The sequence below is a fragment of the Girardinichthys multiradiatus genome, chromosome Y, assembly GCF_021462225.1.
Source record: "Girardinichthys multiradiatus isolate DD_20200921_A chromosome Y, DD_fGirMul_XY1, whole genome shotgun sequence".
In the NCBI taxonomy this organism is placed as follows: domain Eukaryota; kingdom Metazoa; phylum Chordata; class Actinopteri; order Cyprinodontiformes; family Goodeidae; genus Girardinichthys; species Girardinichthys multiradiatus.
This window is the reverse complement of record NC_061818.1, coordinates 2,869,063-2,892,783: the sequence shown is the minus strand read 5'-3', so window position 1 is coordinate 2,892,783 and position 23,721 is coordinate 2,869,063. Positions and strand designations below refer to the sequence as shown.

Genomic DNA, 23,721 nt, shown 5'->3' with positions numbered 1-23,721 from the left:
TTACATTCATGCTGCTGCCATGCTGGATCTGTGATTGAAACCTACGTCTTGGTATCTTTGGCCTCCTGGTGCATGATCTCCAGGATCATCCGGCAGGCAGCTGAACAGCCTTCAGGAGTGGAGTGGATGCTAATGGGCTTCTCAGCAGCACCGGCATTCTCCTTGCGGTGAACATCAATCCTGCAGGGCAACAGGTTATCTTTAGTCTACAGGTTCCTTAATACTTTATTTCGCTGTCAACTTTCATTCCAGTTACAGAAAAACTTTTAAAAATCAAGGAAATCTTTTTCTGACAATTCAACGTGGTATTACATAAATAACTACAAACTGTAAAATCCTCTTTTTGCATTTCAATTTACAGATTATTATGGGTCACATTCAAGCACATTATATGTATTCCTACACATAAAGTCAAACACTACAACATAATCACCCACTTGCTCTGTGTCTGCTTGGTGATGTTGCGAATGGTGGCCCCCTCTTTGCCAATAATGGCTCCGACGTACTGTGTAGGTACCAGCAGTCTGACAGGGATGTCAGCGTGTGGAGGTTTAGGGGGCATTCCAGAGCTCGGAGACCCCCCACGGAGTCCGCCGCGGGGCCCGTAGCCAGGACGACGACCGTTTTCAGTTCCCCGTTGGGTCCCATCCATGTCAGAGGTCTCATCAGGGATGTAGGAAACACGCAGGGCGTTGTTCTCCAACTGATATCCATTCAGTTTTTGAATGGCTCTGATGGCACACAACATATCAACACAGGGTCATGCATGTGATACTTTTACTTTACTGTAGATCCATTTAAAAAGCAGCAGTTTATCTTACATTTTTACAGAGTTTGCCTTTATGAAATCGTTTGCCAGATTTTATACAAATTCACAACAATGACTACATGTTACAGTGATAAAATAAAAAGTGATAGCAGAAACAATAATCTTTGTTTAAATCCCAGCAGAATCAAGAAAACAAAACTTCTTCTCCTACATACAAAGTTCCTAAGGACTACAGTCCATCACATCCCAAACAAGCATACCATAGTGGTGAGAAAGAGTGATTGCCCCTTATTGATTTTTTTTTTTTTTTTTATGTTTGTCATACGTCACTGTTTCAGATCAAACTAACTCAAATATTAAATCTAATAACAGGCTGGTCCATCTTTAGCAATCAAGCAGTTGCGAATAACTGGCAATGAGTCTTTTCAGCACTGTGGAGGAATTTTGAACCACTCAAGCTCCTCTGATCTGAAGTTTAGGTTGGAGAAACAGAAACTCTCCACTCTGAGATTTAAACTCCTGTGTTGCAGAGGCTGAAGTCGGAGCTGGCTCAGGTGACCCTGGGTAATAAGTTACCTCATTAGTTACATTGTTTTAGGTTTTTAGCTGTAGGAGGGCTGACTGATGATGCTCTGAGCACCCTTCCCAGCTGTGTTGTTTGGATTCTCAGAAATATTTGTGTTTGTATACAGTTGGGGTCAAAGTTCAAGTCCTGTTATCATGGGCATGAATGTAATTAAGTTTGGGCGTTTAATGATTTTATTTACCCATTATTTTACCAGCATCAAATGATGATACAATATACAATCTGTATAATAAATTAAAAACTTTCTATAATCCAAATAACATCAAAATTATACATACAGGTTCAAATATGTGCATACAGTAGAATTTGGTTATACGTTCTTTAGCGAGTTGGATTATGACCACATATTTGTTGCAGCTCCTGGTAGAATTCTATTAAATATTTAACCACTCTTCTTGGCAGAATTGGTGGATTTGGTCTAAATGGTTTTTTTAGAACCAGCTTTTAAGCTCAATCCTCAAATGTTACTGTATATGAACTTTCATTTTGGTAACCAAATTCTATACTTTTCCATAATTCTACAGGCTGTGGAAGCAAAGGGACCTGCCCATCAATCTTTCCTGCAGTATTAGTCTCTATTAGAATACTACAACATCCCATTCTAACCCCTCTGTTCCCTGCAAACTGCACTGGGTACAGCCCTGACCTGTTATACAGAGACCACACCATTCTGTAATAGTACTCCTCATACAGTATGGCTCACTTACAAAGAATGACTAGGGATGGAATGCGTTTAGAATATGTTTCCTTCATTTTTTCCTCAGGACTAGTTAACTGTAATTCTGGTTCAAAACAGCTGCACCCACAACCCATTGTCCCTTAGCTGTAAGTAAATTCTGAAAAAGTCCTTGCCTTTAACATTTTAAATATTGTTGCAGGCATGGCTTACAACTTGACAACTCTAACAGACTCAGCTGCACAGCAGTACAAAGAGTTACTCAGTCCATTCTCTAATCTTATTATGAGACTGAATAGAGGCATTTAACTCGAGATAAAGCAAATTTAAACCTCTACTTGGCAGGAATTTAATATTTTAATAATAATTTGCCTGTGTAAGTTTATCACTTAAACTCAACCCCCCCCAAAAAAGTTAAACGTTTCATAGTAATGGCCACTAGATGGCAGACACACAACACAAAAGAGAACTGTATGGAACCTTAAAAAAACTGTTTTATTCAGGCCTTTTTATCCATTGACAGACAGGTCAAGTGGTGATATAAGCACTTATAATTACCTGATTATGGCAAGTTAAACAGATTTTGTAATATTATTAAAAACGTTGACATGTACTTCATTTAAAGTGATGGCAGAAAGAAACAACCAGAGTAACTTACTGTCTTGCATGCTCCCGTGACGCATATGTAACATTAACCACTGCAGTCTCACTGTCTGTATTGACTGAGACAAAGCAAACAAAAAAGGCACAGAGCTGAGTTAGAAAGCTGTATAATGCAGAGTTATTAGAAGTAAACTGGGTTCACCCGCACTCAAAGCTTTAGGCATCAAATCACAATGTTAATTATGACTGTCAAGAATGTATTTGTCAACCACCCCTGATTCAATCGTATACAGTTAGAAGGGTACACTGGTGCTGGTTGTCACGTTGCTTTTTTCAGCTACACTTTGTGGTGCTGGGAAATTCACAGATCTGACCTGATGGTCTGTTTAGCTCGGATTAAGTGGAACACAAAAAACTCTGAGAAGAGGAGGTATACTGTAATTTTCCTGGGTCAAATTAATTTTTCATGTTTGTTTTTTTAAAGATCACATATCATTAGTTATCTAAAGATCAGACACTAAAAGATTAAAAAGGTGAAGGTTTGTTTTCAATCAGTTTTTCACTAACAGGGTAAACTATGAAGGGGCTAAATTAACAGATTGGTAAAGAGCTCAGCTACGCCATCAGAAGAGAACCTGTTCTCAGGTGTTTCTCTGGTTTATATTAAGGCTGTTAATTGCTTAATTTAACTGCTTATACCGAGACTAATTGAAATAAGTAAAGTACTACTGCTGGTTCAAATTTTCAAGCCAGTACCCCAGTACCCATTGCTAAGCTTTCGGAAATCTCTGAAAAATATTAAGCTTTTTTTTTTTTTTTTTTAGAAATCACAGTCCTTTTAAATGAAATCCAATCAGCGCTTTAAATCATTAATCATTCTTTGTTAAAATTGATTTTGAGCCAACACATTAAGCCTCAACTGAATGAAGGAATGGTTATGAAAGATCTTTCAACAAGGAACATTTCATGAGACAACCAAGCGATCTACATAGAGCCAGGAACCACATATGAATTCTGCTAGAAAAACTTGCCTGGACTGCAAAATCTAGAGTCTGCTTTGAGACTATTCAGACACTCTGAGGAAAGCACATTACTCCGAAGAGTATAATTAATGAACATGCTAAATGACAACCAAACTATGCAGACTATATTAATGGTAAAAACATGTAATACGTTGGTATATGTCCCTTTGTAAGCCAAAAGGCCTTCTCCTAAAATTATACAAGAATTGGCTGAGGAATGATGTGCATTAGGTTTTTATTTATTTGCTAACAAGTGAATCGATCCTCAGACAAAACGAAACAGCCAAGTTTGAGCTCTTAGAGAGCGTATAGTTAGGTAAGTAGAACTACACATTTAAAAACAAAAAAGACACACACTTGAACAGACAAAGTAAGGACAAAGCTAACTTCACCTGATGGTAACAGTTATAGCTCGGAGACTCACCTTGTTCACAGTTTTCAACGGTTCCACACTGTGCCAACAGACCATCCAGCACCTAACACACACACAAAGATCATCGTCAGGTCAGCTGAACCAATGAATTTATATATTTCACCATTTCTGCCTTCTCAAATTCTCAACTTCTGAGCAGGATTGTGAGAAAAATGTACACATTCAAAAAACAGCAACTAAGTCATCATATATCAGTATATTTTTCTGTTTTATTCCCCGTGCATGTCAAAAGATGTCAGACTACCTGCAAAATACCAAACATTCAATTACTTCCATGATTTTACCCTTTAAATGTCTGTTTAATTATTTCAAACTTTATTTAATACAAAGAAGAAGAAAAACAAATCACAAAAAGAGAAATATTTTCCATGAAATAAATATTTGGGGCATAGGCTTAATAGTGATTAGAGTCTTATAAATAAAAAGATTAGCAACAAATTATCGTTTTTTCTGCTTATTTTCTGAAATAAATAAAACAAACAACCTAGAGACATATCTGGCTGGTAAATAAATACAACTATTTCATGCATCACCCTATGGTAAAACTGGTAAATATCACAACTTCTCTCCTAAATGAAATACTAACATCCCAGAATAAAATGCTATATGTTGTAATCACAGTGAGTGATTTTAATGGAGCATTTAGGGCATTAAAAAGGTGTCCAATAGTAGCTTGTGGCTCTACATAAAAGGTAATCAAAATTACATTTTGTTGCTAATCTTTGACATGCTTAAGACTCTAATTACCAACAAAGGCCCATCTTGCCACCATCCTTTTATGGGAAAAAATAACATTTTTTGTGTGCGTTTCTGTTGCTTTTTTGCTATACAATGGAGATTTTAAATTGATTACATTTTAGGTTGAAGGGGGACCGGAGGGTGTGTTCCAACTACAGGGGGATCACACTCCTCAGCCTCCCTGGTAAGGCCTACGCCAGGGTATTGGAGAGGAGAGTCCGACCGATAGTCGAACCTCGGCTTCAGGAGGAACAGTGTGGTTTTCGTCCCAGCCGTGGAACACTGGACCAGCTCTATACCCTCTACAGGGTGCTCGAGGGTTCATGGGAGTTTGCCCAACCGGTTCACATGTGTTTTGTGGACCTGGAGAAGGCATTCGACTGTGTCCCTCGTGGTGCCCTGTGGGGGGTGCTCCAGGAGTATGGAATCGGGGGGCCTTTATTAGGGGCCATCCGGTCCCTGTACGAGCGGAGCAGGAGTTTGGTCCGCATTGCCGGCACTAAGTCGGACCTGTTCCCAGTGCATGTTGGACTCCAGCAGGGCTGCCCTTTGTCACCGGTCCTGTTCATAACTTTTATGGACAGGATTTCTAGACGCAGCCAAGGGCCGGAGGGGGTCTGGTTTGGGGACCAGTGGATTTCGTCTCTTCTTTTGCTTCTGCTGGCCCCCTCTAGCCAAGACCTACAGCATGCGCTGTGGCGGTTCGCAGCCGAGTGTGAAGCGGCTGGGATGAAGATCAGCTCCTCCAAGTCCGAGGCCATGGTACTCGACCGGAAAAGGGTGGCTTGTCCTCTTCAGGTTGGAGGGGAGTTCCTGCCTCAAGTGGAGGAGTTTAAGTATCTCGGGGTCTTGTTCACAAGTGAGGGAAGAATGGAGCGGGAGATCGACAGACGGATCGGTGCGGCTGCCACAGTAATGGGGGCGCTGTGCCGGTCCATTGTGGTGAAGAGAGAGCTGAGCCGAAAAGCAAAGCTCTCAATTTACTGGTTGGTCTACGTTCCTACCCTCACCTATGGCCATGAACTTTGGGTCATGACCGAAAGAACGAGATCCCGGATACAAGCGGCTGAAATGAGCTTCCTCCGTAGGGTGGCCGGGCACTCCCTTAGAGATAGGGTGAGGAGCTCGGCCATCCGGGAGGGGCTCGGAGTAGAGCCGCTGCTCCTCCACATCGAGAGGAGCCAGTTGAGGTGGCTCGGGCATCTATACCGGATGCCTCCTGGACGCCTTCCTCGGGAGGTGTTCCAGGCACGTCCCACCGGGAGGAGGCCCAGTGGACGGCCCAGGACACGCTGGAGGACTATGTCTCTCGGCTGGCCTGGGAATGCCTTGGGCTCCCCCCGGAGGAGCTGGAGGAGGTGTCTGGAGAGAGGGACGTCTGGGCGTCTCTGCTGAGTCTGCTGCCCCCGCGACCCGGTCCTGGATAAGCGGAAGACGACGAACGAACGAACGAACATTTTAGGTTAAAATAAAAGAAGATTAACTGAATATTTGGTAATTTTGAGCAAGTCTTAAGTTGTTTAATGCATTTCTGAAAAAATGCAAAAAAAAATACTAATGTATGATTCAAAAGCAGCTTTTTGAATGTGTACATTTCAGCCACAAAATTACTTAGTTACATTATAAATCACTCTCAAGAGAGAAAGACATAATTTTCTAATCTTGGCAAAAAAGTAGTTTGCGCAAATATTCCTGCCATACGTTATCACACTTTCAAAATTATCACCAAATCGAAAAGAAAAGGTAAAGACACAAATACACATCACAAATAGCAGCTTTGACACAATAAATGTAGTCAGGTATGAGGAGGTCAGCAAACCAAAACTAAAAAGGGTCTCTATAAAAAAGGACAAGAAAAGGAATGTGTGTGAGGTGCTGAAACTGGTCGAATCAGAATTTCCACTTGTCATTAGGTACAGAATGCATTCCTATGGGTCTCAAAGAAAAAAGTAATAAGTGAGGGAAAAGATAATTGTGGAATTAACTACGTATAGAAAACAAATCAATAAGTTTAATTTTAAGTTTTACAGTTAAAAAAGCAAAGGTGTCTGTTAATAAACATGTTGACTTAACTAAATTTACTGAATTTAGGTTCTGTACGCATGTAAACAGTACAGTGGCACTGCAAAGCAAAAGGTGTATTTTATAAACAACTCCAAATATGCTACACAACCACATTTGCTGTTTAAATACTGTTCTCCCCAACTAAATGATGAAGAGGGATTAGTGCAGAAGCAAAATAGGGCACATCTACAATATCATCTTACAAACTCTCATAATACAAATACGGTGGGGAGAACAAGTATTTGATACACTGCCGATTTTGAAGGTTTTCCCACTTGCAAAGCATGCAGAAGTGTTTAATTTTATACTCTTCAACTGTGAGTGAAGGAATCTAAAAGAATCCAGAAAAATCACATTGTGTCATTTTTAAGTAATTAATTAGCATTTATTGCATGACATAATTATTTGATACATCAGAAAAACAAAACTTAATATTTGGTACAGAAACCTTTGTTCACAATTCCAGATATCAGACGTTTCCTGTAGTTCTTGATGAGGTTTGCACACCCTGCAGCAGGGATTTTGGACCACTTCTCCATACAGATCTTCTCCAGATCCTTCAGGTTTCAGAGCTGCTGCTGGGCAATACAGACTTTCAGCTCCCTCCAAACAGTTTCTAATAGGTTCAGGTCTGGAGACTGGCTAGACCACTCCAGGACCATTAGATACTTCTTCTTTTAATCCATGGCGGTGTAGTGTGTTACTAATGGTCTTCTTTGAGACTGTGGTCCCAGCTCTCTTCAGGTCATTGACTAGGTCCTGCCATGCAGTTCTGGGCTGATCCCTCACCTTCCTCATGATCAATGATGCCCCACGAGGCGAGATCCTGCATGGAAAGAGATTGACCGTCATCTTGAACTTCTTCCATTCTCTTATAATTGCTCCAACAGTTGTTTCCTTCTCACCAACCTGCTGGGCTATTTTCCTGTAGCCCATCCCAGCCTTGATCAGGTCTACTATTGTATCCCTGATGTCCTTACACAGCTTTCTGATCTTGGCCATTGTGGAGAGGTTTGAAGTGTGTGGACAGGTGTCTCTTATACAGACGAGTTCAAACAGGTGCCGTTAATACGGGTGATGAGTGGAGAACAGGAGGGCTTCTTAAAGAAGAACTAACAGGCCTGTGAGAGCCGGGAGTCTTACTGTGTTAGATGATCAAATACTTATGTCATGCAATAAAATGTCAATTAATTACTTTTTTTTTTAAATCACAATGTGATTTTCTCGATTTATGTTTTAGATTTCATCACTCACAGTTGAAGAGAACCTATGATAAAAATGAAAAACTTCTACATGCTTTGTAGGAAAACCTGCAAAATCAGCAGTGAACAAAATTCTTGTTCTCCCCACTGTACTTCTCACTTTAAACATGATTGGAATTAAGAAGAAACTGGCTGAAATGCAAACAAAAAACTTTTTCTGACAATTTCCAACATACGGCTATATACACACACAAACACATATGTTTTGCTGCCCCTTTATTCTTGAACAAGTATTGTTTTAACAATTTAACAAAATATCGACAAATCTGAACAACAGTCGTTAACCAGAACAAAGTAGATGACTAATAACAGTTATGATAAGACTGATAAGAGCCTTATCAGTACTAGCCAAGATGCCACCCACATCTGTAATTATACAGTGCGACACATAGCCATACGTGTCTTCCATAGACACAGGGGGACGAAGTCCATTTCAATGCAAGTCTGCCTTCTCCAGGACTGGTTGCCAGATGTCCAGAAAACCCTCCATATTGTCTTGAAGAGCATGGGTTAGTTTTTGCAAGGGGAGTATACTGAGAACTTCACTATACCGATCCTTTACTTTGGGCCAATTTTTAGAAATCCAGAAGGATCGTCTATCTTGATATGTATGAAAGGATTTCAATGAGCTTCGCCTTATCTGTGTTTCTTGTGCCACAGACTGAAGATACGAGAATGCACTATGTAGGCGAAAATTTCACATCATATACCATCAATGTAACAATTTCCTTTTTAACATCTGTCCAATACTTTTGGACTTGGACACATTTCCAAAACATATGTACCAATTTCACAGTTACATTTCCCACAGCAGTGGTGTGAAATGAAGCCTGTGTAAAATTTTAAATTGGGTCTCTCTCTCTGAGTTACAACTTAAAATTTGAAGTGTATTTTTGATTAGATGAGTCCACCTTCTGTCATCTATCTTTTCTCCAAGATCATTCTGCCATTGTCTTCTCATATAATCTGGTGAAAAGGCAAGATTTGAGGTAAAGTTCTTGTACACGTGCAACATAAATTTGTTTGGTTTAGGTTGTGTGAGGATGCGTTCTAAAAATGTTGACTTTGGACGGTGTATTGTTTTGGGTATGAAGTGTCTGATTTGCAATTATCTAAAAAATTAGATTGATGTAAAACATACAGTTCTTCTCAAACATTTCCGCATTGGTGAGGCAAAAAATACAAAAAACCCCAAAAGGCAAAAGGAAAAAAATGAACAAAAAGCAAAAAGTATTTTTGAATTGAATTTGAAAACAGTTCCTGCTATAACTTTAACTCCTCTATTAGGTTCATGTGATACCTCCTTCGTCTCCAGCCTTTTCTAACATACGTTCTTACATAAGTTGGCTCTAATAATGACACCAGTAGGAAAAAGAACAGGGCTCCCTAAACCATCACCTAAAATATTCAATTCAAACAGATTATTCCATGGAAATAATAATTGAACATTAAATAAGACCAGTACATAAAAGTGAGTGCCACCTGTTAGAATAGCAGGACATAAAATAGATTAATGCAATGAGGCCACTCCTCTTTAATGAATATTCAGATATGAATTTGTCCATTAATGAAATATAGCAACAGGGTTGAAAACAGTCTCAATGTGTCCCAACCAGGCAGGACTACCTGTGAGATCTTTAGGTGTCGTTCTGCATCTCCTCTGCGCCTCTGCAAGGGAACACTTACCTCACCCTTGTGGTTGATCCGTCACAATGCTGGGAAGGTCATTCTGTAAGGGACCCCAAGTGAGCGCAACATCTTGACCTCTGCGTAGACCCGGCGTTTTTTCTCCAGCGCTGGTGAAAAATACCCACCAAACAGACGTATGCAACTCCCAGACACCGAGCGCTTTGCACGATCAGCTGTTTATCCGAGTAGTCATGGAGATGATTGTAGATCACTGTCGGTCTGTCGGTGACAGGGCGATGTTGAGCTGGGCTACGGTGGCACCACTTTGATCCGATCATTCTTCACTGTCAAATGTAAGATTTTTGGAGACCATGTCTCAAAGAAGTCTTTGGCGTTGTTACCCTCTATGCGCTCTGGTGGATAAATAATCTTTATGTTATTACGTCTGGATCGGTTTTTCTGATCCTAGAGCCGAGCGGTGGCTTCCCTCAGCTCGGCTTCCACCTGCTCTAGCCTCGCTGATAGCTGGGTAGTAAGGTCCTCCGTGTTGGGGGTCTTTATTCGACCTCGCCCATTCCGTTTTTTAAGTCTCTCCCCGTCTCACATATGGAGGTGACTGATTTTATGATCTGATCCTGTTTAGCATCAATGTTAGCGCTAAGGTTTGCAAAGACCTCCTCGCTTATTTTTGTCGCTAGGTGGTCAATGTTGTCGCCTTCCGCCATATTGTCCACGCTTTGGGTCCTTAACTCCTTCTGTGAGAGTTTCGAGGATTGGGTTAGGATTGGGTTACTCCTTTTTGCTCGCCGTCATCCCCCAAATATCTTGCAAAGACATAACACTCTGGATTTTATGTTTTCTGCCAAGTTTATGTATCTCTGATATGTCCGAAATGTTATAAGCTCCATGGAGCTCGCTCTCGCACTCCTACTCTCTTTGCATCACATGACCTCCCCCAAAAATCCATTATATTTAACCTGGAACTCATTTTTATGTCTTGAAAATAGAACGCTCTCAACGAGAAAAGGAAAAGTTCACTTTAATGGAAAGGTGACCCCCCTACCCTACTTCCACAGAGGCTTGTCAGAGCTGGCAGGCAGTCAGGGTGCCATGCCCTGGCAAAAACATTCCTCCTACTAACAGGCACAAACATATAGACACACTATTCTTTTCTGCAGGAAAGACAACAGTAACGGATAAACATCCCAAAAACTTGGTTTAGGTGTAACATATATTAGCAAATAATAAGGTACCTGATAATATAGCATAGAACGATTGTATTTGCTTCTGCATCATTTATTAATTCCAATTTATTTATTCTATGATATTAATTTGTTAGTTTTGTTTTTACATAGCTAAGCAGGAAACAATACCAATGGGAATTTAAAATCTTTTGATTTCACTTTCCTGAACGAGACAGGTTGCAGCTGAACTGGTTTCGAACGAGATGAAAAACATAAGTTGAGGGGTAGCTCACATTAAGAAAGATCATAAAGGAAACAGGAACTTACCTCCCACTGCAGGTGAGGTGGAATGTTTCTGATCTGCAATTTTCTGGTCCTGTTGGAGGAAGAAGACACAAATGAGAAAACTTTAATATTTAACAGGGAAAGAAGGTTGTTAGAAGAAAAAAGGTGAAGAAAGTCAAGCTAGACTTTGTCTTAAATGCTACTAAGATCCCCAAAACTTCAGTTAGTTTTCTTTTTATGTGATCTCAAAACCAACTTTATTTATGAAAACTTCCTCCGTTTGGTCAGATACAACTTACACATCAGCACTATGCATGACAACCCAATGACCGCATTTCTAAACTATGACAAAAACACAAAAATCACTGCTGGTCGTTAATGTTTATATGAAAGAGAGAATCACCGTCCTGAAAGTCAAAGCTGGTGTTAAAAATAGAAAAGGACAGCAGGTTTGTGACACAGCACATATTCAAATGTAAGGCATGTTGTTTTCTTATCAATCCAGCTCATTCTTGAGCTGTTTCCATGGTTCCAGCCTATACCATAAGCAGTGGGCCAGCAAGTGGTAAAGGTAGGGGTCAAGCAAGTTATTTGATGGTCACCAGGCGACTGATGGTGTCCAAAGGCATGGGGGATGATGAAGACTAACTTTACGTGTATATGGTGTCATTAAATATATGAAAGCCTTAATGTGGATGGCGGTAGTATCTCCGAGTTTTTTATCCGGGTTTGGTGGCAAAATCAGTCATATAGTGTAGAAATATAGCCACAACAACAGATTTTTCCATGGAGACTACCAGGTATTTTAAAAGGCACAAAGACTATTTATCTATGCGGACACCTCCTGGGAGTTTATATGGCTTAAAGTATTTAGGAGGAGACATGGGGGTGGTCATTTCAACCTACTGATGCTCAGCTGGGTGTATGCATATTGTTCACGATGGTTACAGTGGTAAAGATGGGGCAAGCAATTGATTAAAGTTTTTTTTATCTTTTACAAAAGTGAATGAAACAAAATGAAACAGTTCTATTACAACAGATAAATAACTTCTCCTATGCTATTTTAAACAATGTTTAGTTTTCTGTTAGGAAATATCCATGCAATGGATGAAACAGCCCTCTTGAAACTGCAGACTCAGAACCGTGTTCCTCAGAATTAGGCCCACCTTGGTTGAGAATGTGTTATGTGTTGGACACATGAGACAAGGCCTTAAAAACTGATCTTATTAATACCCAAACCCTTTCTCCTGCCAGAATTACACCCCTACATCAGTGCCAGGGTTAAAACTTCAGAGAGTCAAAGAATCAGCTATCACTCTACTGAATGGGAAAGAGGAGCCTGCCTACACATATAGGGCTGTTGTGTGAATCAGCATTCTTCCATTTGGTGCTTATACACATTTCCACACTGTGGGGCAATAAAGACTATTTCTATTATATTCCAGTAGAAAGCAGTCAGACTGATTCACACCTAACTTTAAAACTGCTTGATTTGAGGCTCAACAAGAAGGCTTCACTGACAGCTTTTGATAGAACTCATATGCCATATAACTAACTGGAAGTTAGAGATGGATACATGCTATGATATTAGCAATTAAGACATAAGTGTACACTGGGAAAACCAGAGACTTGTCATTTACATCAGAATGTATCCAGCAACCAAACAGAACTTTTCAAGACGTTTTACTGGGTTCAAAGGGATAGAGGTACCACAAGGTTCAGCACCTAACTGGCCACAAAGCCAGATTTTAAAATGGGATCACAGTAACAGCAACTGCTGTGTAGGGGTTAAGTGCGCGACCATGTGCAGAGGCTATAGTCCTCGATGTGACTGTCCCGGGTTCGAGTCCCGGACCCGGCAACCTTTGCCGAATGTCTCCCCCTCTCTTTGCCCTCTTTCCTGTCTACCTACTGTTGAAAAATGAAAAAATAAAGGCCTTTAAGTGCCGCATCGCCGCATTATCTGGTGACGTATCACCACATAAGCATGTTTCTTAAACATTTTTCGTAAAAATGTGATGCTCCACATGTGTCTAAAGGCATGTTCAGCTTCATCTTCTTATGAAACAAAGAACCATTGATGAAAAGCAGAGAACGCTTAGAAAATGAAAAGAGTGTGGTCCTCAAAGGGGATATGGAGGAGAAGAGAAAAAAGAGAAAAGCCTTTACTTCACTGAGGAGTTAAAGGCCAAGGGTCAAAGCTTTTCAGACAGGGGATGGGGAGTGAGAATGGGGGTTGTAATAAGACCATCGGCTAAAGAAAGAAATGGAAAATCTTTCACCTTCATCTACCTCTTTCAAAACAGAAACTAAAATCAATACTGGGTGATTCATTCATAAACAGGCAGCACCAAGTACAGCTGCAATATGCTTCAGGACAGCTTCCTTCACATCACCTTCAGATGTGGACAACCATCTGCATTAGTGTGCCAGTCTAAACCAAAATGTCCTGACACACAAAAAAGGACCACCCGCTAACCTGAGTGAATCCCTTCAAGCAGAGTAATTACCTGGACACCACCGGACCGGATTCTAAAGATTGGAATCCGGTCCGGTGGTGCCATAAAATATTGGTTGCAATTATTGTTGATCACTCAGTGACAGATTTGGCCTGAGTAAAACATAATAGAAACAGATAAAACTTGTGAAAAGGGGTAATTGCTTTAACTGTAGCAGCAGCAGAACAATATTATACAGTAAAGTGCAAGTACAAAAGTGCAACATTATTCAGAGATACAGGGGCTGGACAATGAAACTGAAACACCTGTCATTTTAGTGTGGGAGGTTTCATGGCTAAATTGGACCAGCCTGGTAGCCAGTCTTCATTGATAGCACATTGCACCAGTAAGAGCAGAGTGTGAAGGTTCAATTAGCGGGGTAAGAGCACAGTTTTGCTCAAAATATTGAAATGCACACGACATTATGGGTGACATACCAGAGTTCAAAAGAGGACAAATTGTTGGTGCACGTCTTGCTAGCGCATCTGTGACCAAGACAGCAAGTCTTTGTGATGTATCAAGAGCCACTGTATCCAGGGTAATGTCAGCATATCACCAAGAAGGACAAACTACATCCAACAGGATTAACTGTGGACACAAGAGGAAGCTGTACACCATACTAATAAATTATTGTGGTCTAAAACCAGGTGTTTCAGTTTCATTGTCCAACCTCTGTACGACAGTGCAGAATAGTTCGACAGTTCAGCAGCATGATGGTCCTCTGAGTATACTTCAACACCCTCGGCAGCATCTGTTTTTCTGCCACTGGGCAGCCTCAGTAACACACAGTGATGCAGGAGGTAAGGGTCCTCTCCACCACACGCCTATAGAAGAAGTTCATTATGTTGAACCCTAACCCCGCCTTTTTCAACATCCTCAGGACAACTGTTGTGTGCCTTTTTGATAATGCTTAAGGTACTGTCCAGTCAGATGTAGGTGTTGGAGATGAGAATGCCAAGGTATTTAAAGCTGGTAACCATCTCCAGTCGTGTGCCGTCGTTGGAGATACGACACCTGTTATTCAGAAGTCCACAATCATCTCCTTTGTTTAAAGTATAAGGTTGCTCTTCTTACACCACTATCTCTGCCCATCAATTACAGTGCCTTTATGTAGACTCAACCACACTGTTGATCAGCCCAACTACTGATGTATCATCTGCAAACTTAACTTTAGGATTGCTATTATGGTGGGCTTGGCAATTATGTCAGCAGTGTATAGAGCAGTGCAATGAGGAGACAGCGCTGGGGGGAGCCAGTGTTGCAGATGATGAGAGAAGATGTAAAGTTATTAATCCTTACAGTTTCTAGTGGATTATCAGACGCAGTCCTATGTGTGCAAGACAGGCCAGCAAACAGCCGTATGTTTTACTGCTGTGCTGTTTAGCAGGTTAAGATCATCAGTGTCTTTGTACAGTGAGTTCTGTAAAGTAACATAAAAAGGTTTACTCAAAAACCTTTTTTTTGTGTGTCCATTAATCTATTTTAACTCTCATTAAACTTTTTGTACCAAATCAATCCAAAAAGTATGACTTAATAGAATCTCAGTCATGTTATCTGAATATTGGCACAGTTCATGTGACTGAATGCATCGGTGACGTTACCTGTTGATGTTCTCTAGGTTGCTCAGGTGACAATCCACTGTGTGATGTAAAGTAGCTAACTGATCAAACCCCCAGTCGGTCGTGGCAGATGGCCGCTCACACTGAGCCTGGTTCTGCTGGAGGTTTCTTCCTGTTAAAAGGGAGTTTTTCCTCTCCACTGTCGCTACATGCATGCTCAGTATGAGGGATTGCAGCAAAGTCAACGCCAGTGACTGTCCACTGTCTCTACATGCTCATCCGGGAGGAGGGAATGCTGCAAGTCACTGACTGGATGTAATCTGCTGGGTTTCCTTAGATAGAAAAACTTTTTATCCAATTTGAATAAATAACTGAATCTGACTGCACTGTTTAATGATTAGGATTAATTGGAATGTATGTACCTGACTTTTGTGAAGTGCCTTGAGACAACATATGTTGTGAATTGGCGCTATATAAATAAACTGAATTGAATTGATCTGATTAATCAGGTTGAATTTTAATGGTAGGAATAAGTAGTCATCAGCCATAAATGGATTACATGGTAAATATAATCACATTACTTTTTTTAAGACATCACCATATTTGCAATAAGTGCAAGACTTGTTTCTCTAGGAGGAGGAGTGAGAAAACAACCCGGCAGTCCCATAGTGTCCCATCTCATTGTGTGTATTCAGTAATGTCACAACAGGTAATTTCAGGAACTTTTCTTCAATACGGGCCAGCAATCATTCACACAGCGGAATATATTTTTTCAGAGGTATTCCATGAAAAAAAACATTTACTTGTGGCATGAGTGAGCAGACCTGAATGCATCCTAAATAAAGTTTGAAGAGTTAGTTCCCTTTTTCCAAGAGTTGGGTTATTTGTCTGGGAGGATGTTTATACAGTGACATGCCATTATGCTGCAGTTAACACAGTAGGATAAACCAGAATAATTCCAGTCCAACTGAGCACATCCTCATACACATCCAGCCTGTTGTCTTATCCGACTCTGTTGAGTTCTTAGATATTCCGTTCTGTCAGTTCAAAGTCAGTTGCTATGTCTGAGAAAGAAATGTATCAACCGGAAGTTACACAGAGAGAAACAAAGGTGCTCATTATGCCTACAAGTTCATCTGCCATCATTACCAGCTGCCATTACAAGACTAAACAATTAGAACACAGTTTGCTCTCAAATGTCCCCTGGTAGAAAGCAAGAGCTGGGGCCCGACGCAGGAGCACAGAAGTGCAGGGGCTTAATATTTTATAAGACCTATCTAGGCAGCATAAAAATGAAAGATGAATATTTTATTGCTATTGCTGCAGTGAATGGAGACAGAGGAAACCAAACAAGCCAACATGTATGCTAGCTGTGCTGCCATCTTAAAAGCCATTCCTTAACCCTACAGCTAGTCTGGTCAAAGTAAAGGTAAGCAAGTATAAACCTCTTGGTTGGTTCTTACAATGTTGTAAACATTTTAAAATAGAATTTCAGATATATACTGCATAGCATATCAACAGGTTAGGTTAATTGGTCACTCTAAATTGCCCTGAGGTGAATGAATGAGTGTGTGCGTGATTGTTTGTGTGTTGCCCTGCGATGGACTGGCGACCTGTCCAGGGTGTACCCCGCCTCCCGCCCATAGACTGCTGGATATAGGCACCAGCTCCCCCGCGACCCACTATGGAATAAGCGGTACAAAATGACTGACTGACTGGCATATCAACATAAATGACATATCACACAGATTCATAAAAAAACTTTACTTGATAAAAAACTGTTCCATGTTGAAAACTTCAGCTGTGTGTGTATCACAACGGCAAACAGGAGTGTTCCTGCAGGTTCACCATAAGGTCAGAAAAATCCTGAGAACTCAATTAGACTACACGCCTCAGCTAACGTGTTAAATGTTAAAATTTATGACGGGACAAAATAAATTAACAAGTTTGAACGGTTTGCCCAATAGCATCTTAATTTCTCGCAGAACAAAACAAGTTTTCTCTGGACAAACCACAATACCTCTGGAAAAATTTTGCTTGAGCAGCCAAGACACAAGGCTGCACGGTGGCGCAGTTGGTAGCACTGTTGCCTTGCAGCAAGAAGGTCCTGGGTTCGATTCCCGACCGGGGGTCTTTCTGCATGGAGTTTGCATGTTCTCCCCGTGCATGTGTGGGTTCTCACCGGGTACTCCGGCTTCCTCCCACAGTCCAAAGACATGCCTGTTAGGTTAATTGGTAGCTCTAAATTGCCCTTAGGTGTATGAATGAGTGTGTGCATGGTTGTTTGTGTGTTGCCCTGCGATGGACTGGCGACCTGTCCAGGGTGTACCCTGCCTCTCGCCCATAGACTGCTGGAGATAGGCACCAGCTACCCCGTGACCCACTATGGAATAAGCGGTAGAAAATGACTGACTGACAGCCAAGACACAAGTGTAGAGGTGTGACCATATTGCATAGCAGAATTGGAGGGAAGCAGCAATTCAGCACAAACTCTGCATACCCCGTCTCATCTTGTTTTAAAACTGCAGGAAGAAAGCTCCTAGCAGTCACCGAGTCGACTCGTGTGAGGTTGACCTGAGCATGACAGTAAATCTAGAAATTAAGCATTGTAAGAAAGAGTTTTAATGACAGACTGTTCACATGACAACATACTAAAAAGATACTGCTAATAAAGTTAGTTCTATAAATATTAAATCATAAGGTGGATTTTATTTTAATAACACTTTTGCATTCTGTTTTTTTAGTAATAATATAAAAGTATAGAAAAACGTCATGAATTTGTCAATCAAAAGTTGCTTCCATCTGATTTTAAGACCTGGCAAAATTGTGAAGAATTTTTGAATATGTACTGATTTAGGAACCTTTATTATTTTTATATACAATTTGAAGGTCTAAATATTAATAAAAAGGGGAATGAACTGAAATGACTGATAAGTAACTCATATGCAAGAACTCAAAAGCTGATGTCTGCTAAATGCCTTAAGCCATTGCTTTAAAAACACATTCAACATGTAAAGGGTTGAAACTTTTATTATTTCCATTTCGCTGGCTTGTTTCTGTCAGCTCTCCAACCCCCTCTGTCAACTGTTGTCCTCTTTCCTCAGTTGCTCTTGTTCATTACTTTGCAGGAGTTTTTCCTGTCCATATAATCTGGAAATGGATGCAACATATAAAAAAAAAATGAAACAGAAAAAATGATGGGACGTGAACGGACAACGGAAGAGTGGGGGAAAGAGTATGAGAGAGAGAATATTTCTGCCTTCTTATATATCTGAGGTGTGTTTTTGTGGTGAACAGGTGATCATGTTATGAACCAGTTATGAAACTTATGTCAAAATAGCACTGCAATTTACAACTCTTTGTATGCAAGTATGATTAAATGTAGGTGGAGTTAAATAGGCTCATCTGCAAATATATATATATATATATATTTTTTTTTTTTACATAAAATGCAGATTATGAAAGAAAATGGAATTTAAACAGTCTGGGGAACATGTTTAAGACACAGAGAGCTCAGTTCTGGAATTCATTAAGGCCAAAGGAGGGGTGGGGGTCCCATGGGTCTAAGTTCATGCTGTGTTCTACACCACCACCCAGCCTGTTTCATGCCTCCATTTTAAGGAGGAGAGAGTCTCCATTTTGAAAGGGGGCGGCTGACACAGCATTACAATTTAGGCTAAAACAGCATATTTGTCCCCAGATTAAGTAAATCACACTATGTAACAGTCAATTGGAAGTTAAATTTGGAAGACTTTAGTAGTAAATTAGAGCTGCGGATTGGGAGGCCTTAGGACTACAAAGCATCGTGGGTCGAAGTCTGCGGTTGTAGCTCAGAGGCATGTGCTGCACGAAATTTCTCTAACTGAACCTGTGACGTCGTGGTGTGACGTGATTAGACTATTTTCTACACATTAACAACCCATGAATGATCGATGTATGAATGATCAACTCGTAAAACCCAGCGCCTTATAGCGGTTACGCCTGCTCCTACCTTTCGCCATTTTGCGCTCTTGTAGACACGAACTGACGGAATAACTGCAGGGCCACGGGAAAGCATGGAGGTGTTTCTAATGATCTCAAACATGAAGACCAGGTGGAATAAATGGGGATAGATCGAGCTATATGCATCACTACACGGTCAGGAGGTTACAGACCGGGTCAGAAGGCTTTAACCGAAGCAGAATCATAAATATTGTATTATTTGTTTTAAAAAATTATAACAAAACCATACGTCGATAAACCACGTAAATAATGCGGACGAACAGCGTACGGTAGAATGGCGCGATTATGACCTAATCTGCTGAAAAGCAACACCACCTCCTTTCTCTCCCCTCCAGCTCATGTTCACACACAGAATACATACATATGGGGGTGAGCATACAGCCATTTTGAGCAGGCAACGCCCATTTACGACAAGAGTGGATTATCACGTGACGTGGACAATTCTCCAAAAAAAAAATAGCAGAAAAGGAATGGTGTTGAAACGCACACAAACAAAACTACAAGAACAATGGGCCATTTAGGCATCACAGATTGTTCGAACCTGCCTCCCCACAGCTTAATATATGAACTACCCAGAGACGTCACTCTGATACATTCATTGGCTTTAGATTGCATTGAATGGAGAAGGTGTGCAAATACAAGTCTACTGAATCTAGAGGGATTATAGGTAGATCCACGGAATCAAGAAGAAACACGCAGTTAGGAGATCCTGTGCAAAAACACCACAATGTGTACAGTTAGCACACGGCCAAATTCTGTCTCCAATTAAAGCAATAAGTACACGCCGTCACAATATAAGGAGCAAACCCATTTCTCCAACATCGCTCCGCGAGAGCCTACCTGTCTGAATACCTGCTGCTGTTCGCGCGCACCGTGAAGAGCACAGGAGCGCGCCTCTCCATTCAGAAAGTGCGCCTAAACTGCTCAGAGCGGAGGAAGAAGGAACGATTCAATACCTGAAAAATGGTTCCACGGCAGAAGGGATGTTGTGGGGGAAATAAATATTCTTTCTCGGAGTCAAACGTGTCGTGGTTCGCTGGGAGCCCGTCTATCACTCACCCTATGATCCGAACCCTGGGGATACCCTACTACATGTCAGTAAAGAAAAAAAATACGAGGTTTCGTGGAAATAGGAACTAATATCACATGGTATATAACCGCTGTAGTCCTTTCTTTAGTCCTCTTTGTGTAAAATAAAATGTTACTACTTTTAGCTGTACAGTATTTCAGTTTAATGTTGGAACCTATAGATAAGCGTCTTCCTTTAGCTTGGTCTTGGCCTAAAAGAAAGAAAATAAACTAAATGTAGAACGCTATTATTTGTAAAATACGCTAATGGGAGTCTTTCTTTAAAGAGAATCGAATCACATTAATTTTAGAGTAAGAAACAAATAGGTTTTAACTGAATAAACTGCAACATTACGAACGTATTAACAGTTTTATACTAAAAATCTTTTTCTTAACTTGCTCAAATTTCTTAATTTAGATTTTGTTTGCAATTAAATGTGTCCGAATTCAACTACAAAAAACACCAAACACTGAAAGGCAAAGCCAGCCGAGTAAGGAGGGGAAAATTCATTATTTTATTAAAACATAGAAGAACTAATAAGATTAAAAGTCACTATGATAAAATATAACATTAAGATAAGAAAACCCTAATCTAGAATTACTAATGGGATTACAAAAAAACAAGCTTGGTTTTCCATCAAAAGGCGAGATTCTGAATAATAGAAATGTGTTTTGCTCACATTAATTTTCACAATAAATTGCAATCATTACATATAATTTTGCCTGGTGCTTTATGTGCACCAATATGAACATAAAGTCTAAACCTATTTCTTTACATTTAGAAATCATGCCTTAAACATTTGAGAAAAATCTAAACAAACAATGCAATCAACATGTCTAAATAACCAAGAAGGTGGCAGAAAACTAAATAAAAGATTGTGTTTGCTTGATTAGCAGCATCTTACTTTAAACACCTGACAGGCTCAGTTATGTAGCAGTATTCCATGGAGAAAGTTTGGAAAATTTGAGTCTACCAGAAAATATCTGCAAAGCCAGTTTGAAGCTCAGAATCATAAATAAAACTGTTTTTCTTCATTCCCTTTTCTTTTCATATAACGTTAATGTTTATCATAATTTTTGGTGCCAATTTCGCTGCAAGAGCAAGACAGTTTTAAATATCGAAGTTTTTTAATAATGCTACCGTATCAAAAAAAGAAAAAATTTAAACTGAACGAGCATGTATAAACTGTGGTTTGTATATTTAAGGATATTTATAGTATTACTTATTAGTAAAAAGTCACCTTTAATGGATAAATACAATTATTAATAACATTATTATTTTTTTTTTTTAAGTGAAATTTGGTTGAATTTCCAGAATAATTTATCTGAAATGTGACCACTAGCACTTCAATCATTTGAAAGTTAAAAGATTTTTCCCCCTTTATCCTCAACATTTCTCATCTGCCTCTTTGATTGGATCAAACCAAGCTGAGATGAGGACCCAAAACCTCGCCATCAAACGGCGGAGTGGAACGAAGAAAGCGCTTACTGCCTGAAACGAGAGCGCATGTGTGTGAGAGCAGCCGTAGCTTTGCAGTTTGTGAGAAAGGGGCGGGGCAACAACAGCCAATAGAAAAGCAGCACGGAGAGGGGCCCGTCCTCTGTCTACACATCCACTACAAATGCCTCGCCTCATTGGATCTCATGAAGCGATTGCAGGATCGACCAGCAGAGGGCCAACCGAGTCACTGCGCGTCCGTGCTCCACACTGGGCTGCTCAGCCTTCAGCCGCTGCAGTGTTTAAATCCTACATTTTCGGGCCTCAGTTTATCACAAGCAGGGCATGTGAACTCTAAAGAGGAGATACAGTTAACTTAATAAGGTATTCCTGTGGAAATAAATACGGTTAAATATAGTCTAAACTCTTGTGTCCTCTTTTTTCACATCTAATGAGTGCTGTAGTGTTACACTGTAGCAAAAGGTGGAATATGATGGTCTCTGTGGGTTTCTGCATTCCATCTGCCCAACCTTTGGAGCACTGTGTCAATCTTTTGCCTTTCAACGTCAGGAGTATTTGACCACAAATATCTGCAAATTTAAAAATAAATAACCTTGCATGATATTTGCTAAAAAGAGTCTGAAGAGTTTTTTTCTCTGCAGGTTTCATACGTAACATTTTTTTTATCAAGCTTGTGGAAGCTGCAAACAACTCATTGATCTGCTCCTAAACCATGCCCATAACCATTTCATTATACTGACATCTACTGTAAGAACAAAAAATTTAAAATAAAATCAATTTAAATAAATATAATTAAAGTAAATTGCAGTAAATGCAAATATGTTGACTACATAAATATGAATCATATTTATCTGAAAGAATTCCTTCACACAGACATAAAGTTCTGCATGATCACAAATGCATTAATTTTAGTAATTTTGCATCTTTGTGAAGTTTATTCTGGACAGACATAGGAGGAAAAAAACATCACACAGCTACAGCAACAGAAAGCTTAGCTGACAAACATGCCTGCATAATTTTGGTTACACACTAACAGCTATAAACTAACAGTTCAGTTGCTAGCTTAAATAATTCTAACTGTAAAGGTAATTAAGTATTGTGCTTAAAGTCACCTTCACTACATTTATTTTTCAAGAAAATTAAATATGACATTTTTACATAAGACAAGTTACAAATTGATTACATTTTCTATTTATTTATTCACTAACTGCTTATTCAAACTAATATATCATAATTATATCAAACTAAGCCTCTCTTATTACATGACCAAGCTCTGACTTGGATGAATATTTTCAGTCACAAGGGAGGCTAAGATGATGAGAGGAGAAGGCCTTTTGTTTAGGAGTAATTGGGCCTTCATTTTCCACAGCGCTCTGCTCCTACAAACTGAACTCTCTATAACACCTGAAGGCGCCATTCCACATTATTAAAATATATTCGATACAGACTGAAGATTTTTGGGGGGGTTTGCAAAGATAATAAGCTTTCTGGGTGTTTTCTAGAAAGATCTCGCTCGGCATAACAATCTACTACTACAAGTACTACAGCCAGAACCCCGCCTCCCTCTGAATACACACCTCCCTGCCACGTGAGCTAGGAGAACGGCTGTGATACGGCACACCCCCACTCACCCACGCCCAACCAGGAGGAGGGAGCTATGACACACATCGTCGGTGGGGGAGGGGAATCCTCCTCTGGTTCTCGCTTCCTCTCTTGGCCCCTCATACATGTCTGCCCGAGTCAGTGCATGTGTGTATGTATGTGCGAGTCCGAAGCACATGCAGTCGTGTCAGACATGTGACCAGCAGCCATAGCCTCCATTTTAACTCTTTGAAAATTCCAGTTTGATGTGGGAAAACAAGAGAGAATCACGGGAACATCTTT

General features: G+C 40.2%; 1 protein-coding gene across 1 annotated transcript in view; it reads right to left on the bottom strand.

Moving 5' to 3' along the window:
- Positions 1-23,721, bottom strand: part of LOC124864778 (insulin-like growth factor 2 mRNA-binding protein 1) — a 60,119-nt gene that overhangs the window by 17,848 nt on the left and 18,550 nt on the right. Inside the window, exons 3-7 of the mRNA XM_047359682.1 lie at positions 11,294-11,342; positions 4,081-4,132; positions 2,690-2,753; positions 438-731; positions 46-180 (exon numbers count right to left, since the gene is read on the bottom strand). Coding sequence (XP_047215638.1) covers positions 46-180; positions 438-731; positions 2,690-2,753; positions 4,081-4,132; positions 11,294-11,342 — 594 coding nt within the window. The remainder of the gene's footprint in view (positions 1-45; positions 181-437; positions 732-2,689; positions 2,754-4,080; positions 4,133-11,293; positions 11,343-23,721) is intronic.